Source organism: Notothenia coriiceps, unplaced genomic scaffold (assembly GCF_000735185.1).
Source record: "Notothenia coriiceps isolate Sejong01 unplaced genomic scaffold, NC01 NC01_scaffold00000339, whole genome shotgun sequence".
In the NCBI taxonomy this organism is placed as follows: Eukaryota; Metazoa; Chordata; class Actinopteri; order Perciformes; family Nototheniidae; genus Notothenia; species Notothenia coriiceps.
The window spans coordinates 1,794,387-1,806,727 of NW_011333040.1; the positions used below are offsets into that span (position 1 = coordinate 1,794,387).

General features: G+C 41.6%; 1 protein-coding gene across 1 annotated transcript in view; it reads right to left on the bottom strand.

The window, feature by feature from the left end:
• The window catches only part of dzip1 (DAZ interacting zinc finger protein 1), a 38,178-nt gene that overhangs the window by 3,955 nt on the left and 21,882 nt on the right, over window positions 1-12,341 (bottom strand). Inside the window, exon 19 of the mRNA XM_010776391.1 lies at window positions 11,984-11,989. Within this exon, the coding sequence (XP_010774693.1) occupies window positions 11,984-11,989 (6 nt within the window). The remainder of the gene's footprint in view (window positions 1-11,983; window positions 11,990-12,341) is intronic.

Below are 12,341 nucleotides of genomic sequence, written 5' to 3' on the forward strand. Positions count from 1 at the left end.
TTAGGTCTCATGCAACAAGAATGATAGGAGATTCTTGTTTCCTGTCATTTTCTTCTCGAGACACCGAAGCTTCGTAGCTAGAGGTAAGTTACTGTCGCACACAAAAGGGGGGGTTTCACCGGTCCCGCATTTCACTGCATCTACAATTCCGGGCCTGTGTGGTCCGGCTAATAGCCGCAGCCACAATTCCAGCCTGCTGCTTCGCACGGGACAGGCGGGTTGTGAGTTAAAACCACATAGCGGCTTGGCAGCAGGCACTGTGCGGGAATAAACCAGGAAAGCGCCGGCTCGCGTACCGGCTAAGTTTGTACAAACCTTCAGCCGGGGTATCGCAACCAGCCTCGGTTTATTTAGTGAGACTAACCGGGAAAAGTCGATCGCTTAGTCACGTACTCTTTCGCTTTGCTCCACTCCTTGCATTGTTTTGCGATAATTCTTCGTGCTTTTACAGAGGCGTCGTTGTGAGTTACCGAACTAATCGGGCATGGCACGTTCTGTACAAAGGCTACCCTGCTCTCACTTTTACCCTTTGCGTGTGCGATAAATACTCACAATATAGTGCTCAGACAAGAAGAGACAGAAGGCCAAACAACGGAGAAAACTTACTGCTTATGTGTGATGGCGGCGGACGACATTCCTCTCAATACGGTGAGTGTACGTACTCGTCAAGCACTGCACGATGAACCGGCAGCCGAACTTCAGGAAACGCCACACCAGGTCACGCTGACAATGTTTGAGGTGCAATAAACGACACAGCAGCTTGTTGGCATGATAAAACTATTATTTTCCGCCTCGCTCATGAGAGTAACAGCTGGCGAAATGACAGCTTCGCCTACTGATTTTAATGTAACCATATATCGGGCCCGATTGTCGATTAATAAATGATTGAATGTAATTGTTTGCCTGACTGGCCATCGTAATCGGGCTCTTTGAAGATCCAAAAATTCACGGTTTTCAAAAAATTCTGATCGGATTGGCAAAAACTTCAGAATCTGTATTGACCGCCATTCAAATGACGCGTTGTTTTCCCCCAAAAGTGGGCGGGGCCGTAATTTTCACCCGGAAGTGACATAGATGTTACTCTCATCTTGCCTGAAATGTAAATAAAACTATTTTAAAATTAAAGTTCTTAGAAGTGCATGTAAAGTGTTTCCACACGTCAGTATAATTGACCTGAGAAATGATGCCATAGATTAGTTTGTTCCTATTGATAGAATGTTTAGTCATACAACCAGGAAGTGAGTTAGCATTCCTGGGCTGTGGTTTCCTTTGTCAGCTGTAATCACGATAATCATTTATAGATGGTCCTTTTTGTTTTTAATTATGTAAAGTACGCTGAATTTCCCCTGTAAAAGGAATGTATACACATGCTATTTTGCTAACTTGCTATTGCTATTTCTAGTCACTTTATCCTTGTTTATTTTTTGTTGATACAGAATTGTCTTTCTTTGTTTTTACATTAAACCTATGTTTCTTAACCATAAAGATAAAGCTGTTGTATGTTTTAAAAACAATAAGTTGCATGTAAAACACTATTCTATTTTTTGTTGAATGGTGGAGACAGGTAGTTTTGTAGCTAGCTCTTTTTAGTCTAGCGTTAGCTTGACATTATTTTTGCCTGGTTCAAAAATCATAAAAGTCAAATGTGTAAGATAATAGATTATTATATTGTCTATATGTATTTGTTGTTTAGATAAACTTATCAAAACGTTTTTCATTGACACAAAAGATCATTTAACTTGTTTCTTGAGAGGTCAATTCTTCCGTGTTAATGATTGATTGAATGATTTCTTTTGTTGCCTCAGTGCCCAACACTTTTGATGGAGATACTAACAATACACATGCTTTGCTGTTTGTCTCCCTAACGGTGTGTTAAATGATTTTACAGCCCGACAACGCTTCCTGCAGCTATCTGTGAAAGACTCGGAGGTTGTGAGCACTAAGCTGAATTCTCCTTGCAGAAGCATTCACCTTCCCCGTTAGCTAAACATGTTCTGCTCTATGCTGCTGGACAGAGAACACTGCAGACCACAAGGTTGGTGTCTAAAATGTTTTACTACCAGGACTCAAATCTGTTTGTGATCATCTAACTCAAGCCTCCCGGAACAAATTCCCCCTGTCAACAGAGAGACATCCGTAGATAAAGAAGCTATGTGTCTGTATCTTGGAAGCCATATGTCAAATCCTGCTTTATGGTTCATATCACAAAACAATTAGCAAGCTGTGCAAATATCAAACTTTTTATATCAAATGGCATTAATGTAACATTTTAAGGTGTTTTTCACGTTTATGTGCGCTTCAGTACACATGCAACCTCATTATCACAGGCTTATATAATTCTAATCTTTCTACATGCTGTGCGAGTAGAATGGAGACTGCGGCTGGGGATGGAGTGGCTATTTTTGTCTGTGGACATAGTCATTTCCTCCCCTGCCTCCTGACTGATCTCCTCCTCATCCTTATTTTCCATCTCACGAACAAAAAACGTCTGCACGGAGCGTTGGGGAAGTGCTTATTACCGACGCAATTTTCCAGAAACACAATATTAATATAAATCATTCCAGCACCTAACATTTTCTTTCTGCATAAATGTGTTGAAAGGGATTGTTTTTTCTCGCGGGTTGCAAATGGAGCGCAGTGCTGTATGTTTGTGAGATTATGAAGAGTAGGGAGCCAATTGGTTTCTTCTATTTTCTGCTATGCCAGAGTCATGGCCAATTGAACTTTAAACGATCAATTTAGAAGCAAGAGCCTGTGATCAATGCCCTAATGGTGGAAATACTGATGCTCTCTCCCTGTGATGTAGGAGTGCTGAATCCCGCTCTGACAGCTCCCCTCGATGTGCGTCAGTGTGTCTGTACGTGCGTGGTGGATATGGAAGAAGTTGGCACACGGCACGGAGATTTCAGATTTTTTATGGTGAGAACATGCTGTGAAAAAGAAGCAAGGTGGAACACGTTCATGTACACATGCGTACCAGAGAGAGTCAAATGTACGTGACTGTACTGCATTATTTTCATTGAACACCTTTCCTGCGATGTCTGTATACTGCAGCAGTCCAAGAAAAAAACACACACCAAAGACTATTGCCAAGTTTGTGCTTTGATATTCTTATGAAGCCAAACACAACAGAGTAACTACAGAATTTCACTGATCAACACACTAGATCACACACGTTACACAGAGGATCCTTCAAGTCAGCCATTTTTTTCTAATTGTTAGCGAACTTTAAGAAACGTTTTCACCACTTTGAGACAATTCAAAGCAATTGCTAATTAATAAATAAACACAATTCACATCTACAGTCCCAAAAGTAGCCATAGAAAAAAAAAAATACAAAATGTTTATGTTGCCATGACAAATACATCCATCATAAATATTAAGACACCGTTCGGCAGTCCAACAAAGAGCTATGAGGGCAGGAGGATTTGGCAGATTCTGGGGAGGAGAGTAACGGCCCCTACACACGGCGGCGTGCGTTGCCGCTTCAACGCTTCTGCCCATTCACTTTGAATGGGGTGACGTCACGATTCGCCGAACTGCATTGTGGGAGCAAAGCGTAGCTTCTCTCGCGGTGCTCGCTGCAAAAGTAGAGCAATGTTCTACTTTTGCCGAGGCGTCAGCCAATCGAATCATATGCCAGTGCAAGCTCTAGCCAATCAAACGGCGTGCTTGTGTGTCTGGGGCGGGAGATTCATGTGATTGGTTGTTGGTCGAGTTTCAGCCCCCCCCGCCGGCAAGCGACAACGTACACCGCCGTGTGTAGGAGCCGTAAAGCACGATGAATCAAACAGGCGCCCATGTGTCCTCCTCACCTCCTCACCACCTCACCACCTGGCTGCTGTAGTCCTCGGTGGTAGCTACCTCCTCCAGCCCTTTCATCTGCTCCTCTTCCTCCTCCCCTCCTCCTCCTCCCAGTCTCCACAGCTCGGACAGATAGGTCCTGTGCAGCCGCTGTCTCTGCTGCCTCTCCTGCCACCGCCTCAGCCGCTCCTCCTGGTGCTGCTTCTGCCGGCTGTACTGGTAGCGCCGCAGGAACAGCTCCTTGGCGTACTCGTAGAGCTCCACGTCCAGAGCGTTCAGCCCCTCGATGCGCCACCGCACCTTCTCGCTGATGCCCACGCTGGCGGCCCGCGTGCTGTTGATCTGCGTGAAGGCCCGGATGAAGCGCAGGCCGAACGTCCGCTCGAACAGGTACTGCGTCTTGCGCTGGAACTCCGTCAGGCCGAAGAAAGCCATGTTGAGCAGGTTGGCTTTGGCGCTGGCGAGCAGCACCTGGCCTCGCTCCAGCTCGCTCACCGACGACATGTTGTAGCAGCCCACCAGGCTGAGGTCGGCCAGCATGCGCACCTGCCGGTTGTTGGCCAGGTTCGAAGGGCAGCTCATGAAGTCGATCAGGGGCACGCCGGTCCAGTCGTCCCCGCTGTAGCAGGCGGGGAGCTCGTCCTCGGTGGGGGAGCGGCCGTCGCACATATGGAGGGCAGTTTTCCAAGTGGCCCCGCGCTGCACGTGCTTCCACTCACTGAGGTAGCGTGACACGGGGTCGCGTAGCATCGTGATGTAGTAGAAATTCCTGCAGAGAGACAAAAACAATTGTACGATAAAATGGCGATAATGTACGTTAGGAATATATATTGGGATTCCTTTTTTTTCCTGAAAGTTATTAAAGGGTGATACAACTCTCGTGTCACAACCTTCAGATCTGAAAAGTCAAGACATTGGGAAATGGCCTATAACCTGCATTTTCTCTAAAAGTCTAGGAGAAAATGACCCTACCTCTTACTTGATGTATTATCTCTGTAAACATTGTATTAACATTTCTTATGTTCTCAATCTCTATTCAATTCTTGTTCGATACAGCATGAGGTCTCTTTAGTAAATGATGTTCCCATCAGGGTATGCTAAGGGTGTTACATTATGATTGACAGGTCGCTACCAGTGTCCTCAGTATGGGTGTTGTCATATGACAACCTGAACACTTACACAGTGTGTTGAAATGAAAGTTAAATGTTTTGGTTGCCCAAAAATGTCTCATTCTTCGTTCAGTTGCGTCCCCCTCTCGTAGTTCTTGAAATACCAAAAGAACAAGATGGCCACGTCCATAACAGTAAAACTTAAGGCTTGAAAACTGTAGTAAACAAAGAAATGTGGGAAATCACGGTGACTATGTCCACTTCTTTGATACAGACTATGGTCTGTTTGCTTATTCTTAAGCTATTGCCAAGAGGCGGTTAGCTGAGCATAGAATATAAATGAACTGTTATCCTTTGCATGGACGATGTGAGCTTTATTTCAGCAAAATAGCTTCAACCTTCCTTTCCAGAACAACATCTTCAACTGAATTACAGTACAGAGGTTGAAGAAACTGTCTGAGCCACATTTTCATCTAAGTGGAGGAGGATGAAACTATAAATCACATTTCTCATATCCTGCTGCTGTTAAAAAAGAAGAAGATATGAACTGAAAAAATACCACAGAGCTGGAAGTATGAGGTGTGATTAGGGTGTAAATGAAAAACATCATTGAGTGCGTCTGAGGGTGGTGGAGGGTAATGAAATAGAAAGCATTGCAAACCTAGCAGCTATAGCATTTAACATCCTACATATGTGCAATTATGTTTGTCTTTGTCAAACCAATTTGCTCCCGCTTCCTCTGGTAATGACTTTTTTTCTTCTCCAGAACCTTTCGTGCTTCTGCATCGTTCTGATCTGCCACGAAAGACGCTTCAGAAATTGCTGCGCGAAAACCTTTCAACCAGCCAACACAACTCTCCGCTCTTATCTATTGAATTCAGAGTCAGGAGTCAGCGCGGGGAGAATTTCAGCTATTTTCTAAAAGTTTTTCAAAATGAAAACATCGATAAAAGGGAAATTGAAAATGTTCATCTTGCGTGCTGTGACCTTAGGATGTCAGAGACAGCAACCAAATATAAAGCCTGAATAAAAAGCCGACATTTTATTTATTTCATTCCTCAAGGCTGCAGTTTATTTCCTTGAGGCGTTCATTCAACAGCTTTATAAAGAATTCAGATTCAAGGGTGTTTCATAGCGATGCTGCTCTGGAAAATTCCCTTTTAGAAACTACAACCAGAGTGATCAGTGTCCCTTGGATTTACTACTTTATTTAGTTTGTATATTTCTTAAAACAGAAACAAAAGATTGTATTTAGCAGTTTAGTAATTACAAACTGATACCAATGACCCTTATTTAACCATTTAGCCTCTTGAAAAATATAATATATTTACTGTTTAATAATATTGAACCTATATAACACACTACAGGAAAGGACTTAATGATTTAATTTTATACATGAATGGTTTTTATCCAACTATGCTTAGGAAAGGTGTCGTTTTTACCAAAAGTGATGGGTCCTTTCGTTCTTAATGTGCTGTAAATTGGATGTTAAATATGGAACTTTCACATTCTGTGCTGCCGTGATTGTTTTGAGTTGACTGCTAAAGTGGAAAATGATATTATCACAGAGAGAAGTTGTATTAGCAAAGAGTGCAGGGCCTTTAAAGGTCCGCAATTGAGCAATTATCGCCAGACGGCAGATATCACTCTGCTGTGATTTATAGTTAAGTGAGTGCCATGATGATATCATGGCAGAACCCCCCCGCAGACAGACACACCACCCACAGATAATGGCCGTCCACAGTGAGGCTAAGTGAATTACCCCGCCATTTTCAGCGGGTTGAACGGACAGCAGGAGATGGATGGACACACACAAGCGCCTCACAAAGCGGCCTTTGTTGTACTTCCTGGAAAACAGCTCAGGCTCTTCCTCCGCTGTGCCTGTCATCTATCTGTACAGCTGACCGCAAGACAGCCCGATCAATAAGTGTCCATGAAACCCCGTCTGTGCTTTCATCGTGACCTACTGACAAAGAGCAGCAAATGTCAAAGCTCTCTCCTTACTCGTGTCAGGGACACAGGAAGGGTCAGATTATTATTATAATTATTCTTGATACGTAAATGTCTGAGGATTCCTTATGCAGGATATCGTAAAGGGAAATCTTTACTTCAGTAAAAGTACACCTTTATTAGCACTTAAAATAAATTGGGCAGCATGGCCATTTTCAGAATAATATATATTATATCACTGGATTATAATTATAAAATGTACTTTATTTTTATTTGACAGCTGGTAAAGGTGGAGCTAACTCTTTCGTACTCATTAGTCCATCATAACCTATTAGTTAATTTATGATCAACACATGATGGCATAATCATGGCCGACCCACAGCAGCGATTGTGTGGGATCATGTGTATTTGTTCCTAAAGTGAAATCAGCTTATGCCTCTGATCAATACGGCGTATTGTTCATGCCCTTCTCGCTGCCTGTCACCTTTCTCCATACGGCAAACCTGAAGACACTATTGATCGCCCTCTCGCACTCGCCAATTGTCTCTCTCTCACTCTCTAAATCACCATCAGATAATAGAGAGGAAACTCCCAGCGAAAGATCAATATCTGCCTGGTTAATTCACTCACTACCATCAAGGACAAAACTATTTATGCTGCCCCCGACAAAAAGCGTCTGGATCGACAACAATCTTGTTTATTTCATCTTCTTTCAAAGTGAAAATACATCATGTGTGTTGTATGAGGCGTTTCCCTCACACTGCTCCAATAGCGCCGTCAATGAAGAATCACTTTAGAAGCTGTTTCTAAAAGACGCCGGTTTGAGAACAAGCACAGGGCTGCACATCGACTTCACACCAAGTCGGGGTGTTGATAACGCACAGTTGGAGCTGATCCATTTGAAAGGTGTTTGTGTCAGCGAGGGATTCCTTAACCATTGCTTTTAACAGACAATTACGGTCCGGGGAAAAATAAATTGCTTTGAAATGCTCCTCTGCTATTGATAATACCTGCTTCACACGTCCAACAGAAGACAACAAGCACCCAGGAACAACACTGTAAAATGAAACCTCTTTTAAAGTCATTGCTGGCATCTTGGTCACCTCTGATGAAATAATGGAATTGATTAGGAACTTGTGAAAGGTATATATTATTATTATTCTTTCGTGTTGAGATTTCAGGATGTGTGCTTGTTCCTCTGAGCTTGTTGAACTAGTTGGTGGATGAGGCCCAGTCGGTAAAAGGTGGTTGTGATGTCACTTTCTAAACACTAATCTGGTTTAATCTGACAACAGCTGAGGGGTTGTTTGCTTATAAGGCCACTGTCAATTAAACCAGGGTTAAATAAACAGCAGATTGGTTTAGGATTTGACTTTTAAATGCCTAATTAATGTATTTTTCCAAACTTTAATGTAGATTATGGACAATGGACATTAAATGTCATTCTAATGGGATATAAACATAAGAAATAACGGAATTTGGCACCAAATAAACCCAAAAATGAACCAAACTCTCCTTCAAATGTTTTTGGTGCAGTGTTGAATGAGCCTCTCTCCAGGAAGGAGACGCTGCATTTGGCTAAGCAGATGAAATGTGAGCCTGGTTGAGTTTTCAACGTGAACAAAATTACAGAGTAACAAATGGGAAGAGCTATTAGACAGAGCAGAGGAAGGAAGAATGGCACAGGTTGAGTAACAGCAGGTCTGCATGTTAAATGATGTTGGACTGATGAGGGAGTGAAGCTGCTCAGACAGAGGAGTCTCATCATATCAGTCTCAGGAACACAAGAGGTCAAGCGGGATCCATTTCACTCTTCTGATTCTCTTTCTTGTACTCATTTAATGTCTGTCTGCCAATTACAGGGAGAATGATATCCATCCCCATCTCAGCGGGATCACTATCACACAAACACAGGACACTTTCAAATGATTCGTCATCAGTAGGAATATCAGAAGGTTAGTAATCGATGCTAACAGCTCTGAAATTCAACGTGTCGGTACCCATTTCCCTACAGCAGTAAAACACAAATATAAAACAACAGGTCCAATGTAACCCTAACCCTACAACATGCGCTCCGTGTCCGGGCCATTATAGGGGGAACATATAAGACTTGTTGCTTTTTACCGGCTTTCCTCATTATATCTGTATGGACGATTATTTATCAAAATATTGTAATGTGTAAATATTTTGTGAAAGAAGCAATCGTAAAAAAATTGTACTTTTCATCGCAGTATCAAAGTATTTTATCAGAAATATTGTGATATTTGATTTCTTTTATCACTTATTCCGTGTTTTGGCATGGTTCTCGTGACATTCCTAGTTAATGTCAAACAGCATAACCCAGTTAAAGGGAAAACAGGCTGTTATCTATCAGGTGACTTTACAGAGAGTAAGGAGAGAAATGATGAGCTAGGAGACTGCACTGTGATCTTCCTTGGTTGCAGATATGAGATGCTATTTTAGGCGATCAAGGAGAAGCCCCAGGGAGGGAGACAAGGGAACCGAGAACCAGAAGGAGGAGGTGTCCGGGCAGCGACGGTGTGAAGATGTGGTTCTACTGAAAACTAGGTGATAGACTATTGGAGGAGCAGCAGAAAACATACATTTAAACAAATAAAATCAATCATCGTTGAATACAGACTTCTCAGGGCGGACTCTTCCATCTTTATATCACAACGTGCTGCGTTTCAGGTGTTTTTTCACACAACATCGTGGTGTTCATCCAACAGCCTGCCGTGTGCAGCTTTAGTAGCTTTACCGTCTTAGCCTTAACCTTTCCTTGACATCTTAATCTTTGCAGCTTTGTGAGGTGTCAGCCAGTCTTCGAGGTCCATGTAGTTATGGAAAGGATAAATGGAAGACTGCACTCTGCAAAGGTCACATCTACCCACACAAACAACTGAGGAATTTCTGAAAGGCAGTCTTTTCACTTTTAAGCAATATGTGAAGGTTTGAAAACCGTGCTGTAGGATTCCTTCCAGCACGTTGACATCGAGTCATGGCATGTGTCCTTCACTGTGAATTAGCAGCAAGGTACAGCATGCTACTGTATATCCCATATATTATATAAGGCGCACATAGATCATATGAAAGAGATTTGATCCATGATGACTTATCCTACAGAAAGTCCCATTACAGAAGCCGTGAGGCAGTTTGATGGATAGCACATAATGATGACGTTTCTCCATGTGATACTTTCTCTCTCTCTCTCTCTCTCTCTCTCTCTCGTAACAAACGCACTCTTTCGTAAAAAGAAATCTCCAATCCAGTCGACAGGTCTGTGAATAAATCCGGACTTCTGGATTAATCTCCCTCTTCCTCCTCCCCCGTATAATAACGGTAGTCTTCGACTGTCCCTAATCCCCCTAAGGAGTGTAGAGATTACCAATATCCTCTGAATATCTCACATTTCCCACAAGAATACGACATGCTGCTCTCTGTCATGAAGGGGGTTGACTTGACAGAAACAACATGTCAGTCAATTGATCCATTGTATCACTTTACAATAGTACAAAGTATTGAGCTTCATGCAGCTCAGCCATTGGCAGCAGCACGTGTCTAACAGCTGATAAGGCCTGGGCAATGCCTCTTGTTTGTGTTGCTGCTATACAAAATATAATATACTATTCACTTTCTGTTTACTTGTGATATTTTAGATTTGTATATTAGACGCTAGGCCTGTATTATTTAATTAATTACTAAATAAAATAACAAAATAAAAAGCTTTAATTCACACATTTTTACTTTTTATTTGTCACTATAATTGAATGACCAGAAAACATTCTTTATCATGATTGAATATCCTTATCTAGTTTTTTAAATAATTACATTTGGAAACAGAATTGTTTTCCCTTTTTAATGATTAGATATTTGTTTCTTTTCTTTCACTGTCATTTTAACATTATGAGATTGTATCTGAAATCATGAAAGAAATGTTAATACTGAAATCAAAATTACAAGAAATATTTGCATACTCATGAGATGCATGTCATTATAAAGGTCTAAATAGTGGTGAAGTAAGAAAGCATATATTAAAAAGAATAGATTGTCAAGTTGAAAAAAAACAGCAAATGAGGCGTGGGATTGATAACAAGATGTACAAAGGTTTGGGAGGCGTGTGGCGCAGTGGTTAGTGCGTTGGTGTTGGGATCAGGGGGCCACTGGTTCAAACCCCACTGCAGTCAGCATGTTGTTGTGTCCCTGAGACACTTCACCTCAAATTGCTCCTGTGGGGATTGCAAACAGTATTGAGTATGTAAGTTGCTTTTGATCAAAGCGTCTAACAAGTAACATGTAATGTAATGTTTAAACCGTATAGTGGAATATAGGATTAACTCTGTGACAAGACAACATGGTGGAGTCTTTGGCTTCTCACATGTACTATTAGCTAAATCTGGGTATGTTAACTAAAACAAGTTCTCTAGCAAGTAGGGCATTTAGCCTGTGGTGTTAAACTAAAGGTGTGTATTTTTGACACAAATCGATGGTTGTTTGCTGCCAAGTACAAAATGTTTTCACATAGCAACCGTGGTAATTACCAGCAGGATCTTTGGAAATGTTCCCACAAGACTTCACTAACTGTATAAGTGTGTCAACACAAGCTGTAAACAGAACATCAAAATCCACCAGTGCTTGCAGAACAAGGTTTTAGAAAAGTCCTTATAATTCAATAGACTGCACAGCTAGGCTTAGGCTGTTATTTATTCATGGTTTAGGTTTAAATGCAGATTTGGAATATAAGTGTTTCAATTACTTCTACGCATCAAAGATCTCTTGTATCTTAAGATGGCACATGAACACAGCAGGACGCCACCAACATGCTGACAACAAAGTGTGTCCAATGCTAAAAATGTACCAAAAAGAGGGTGTTATAAGTGAAATTCATTATAATTGAATCTAAAAGAAGAAACAGGAAAATGTAATGCAGTGTGTAAATGTTTGTCAAGATGTGTAAGCTCAAAGTAAAAAGAATTAGATAATATCCTGAAATGTAACGCTATCAATATATTGTATTATTTATCTTTAGATTCAAATAAATTAAAACTATAAACCAAAAGACAAGGCAAATACATCACCTTTTTGCTGTTAGGCAAACGTCACATTACCCATGATATTGGCACTCTAGACTGTGGTATAAATAACAATATGCCAATTCATGTTCTATGTATCTTAACTAGGCCAGACGTCATTGACAGGATTGTGAGGATATGTTGTTTTTAGTGTGAGGACACATACAGTGACACACATCTATACCTAACATTTGATATCATTGCTTTTGCATCAATCAGAGCGCTAAGCCAGTGTTGTGTAAGGACAAACAGGAAGGTGACTAAATGCTCACTGAAGAGACATTAATGCTTTAAATCTGCCTACCTCACAGCATCAGGCTGCAGCATAGGGAAAGACCTGTACATTCACCCCTGCCAAAAATAAAACTCTGATGTCAGGTACTGTACATACCTTCCCACCCACGAGGAG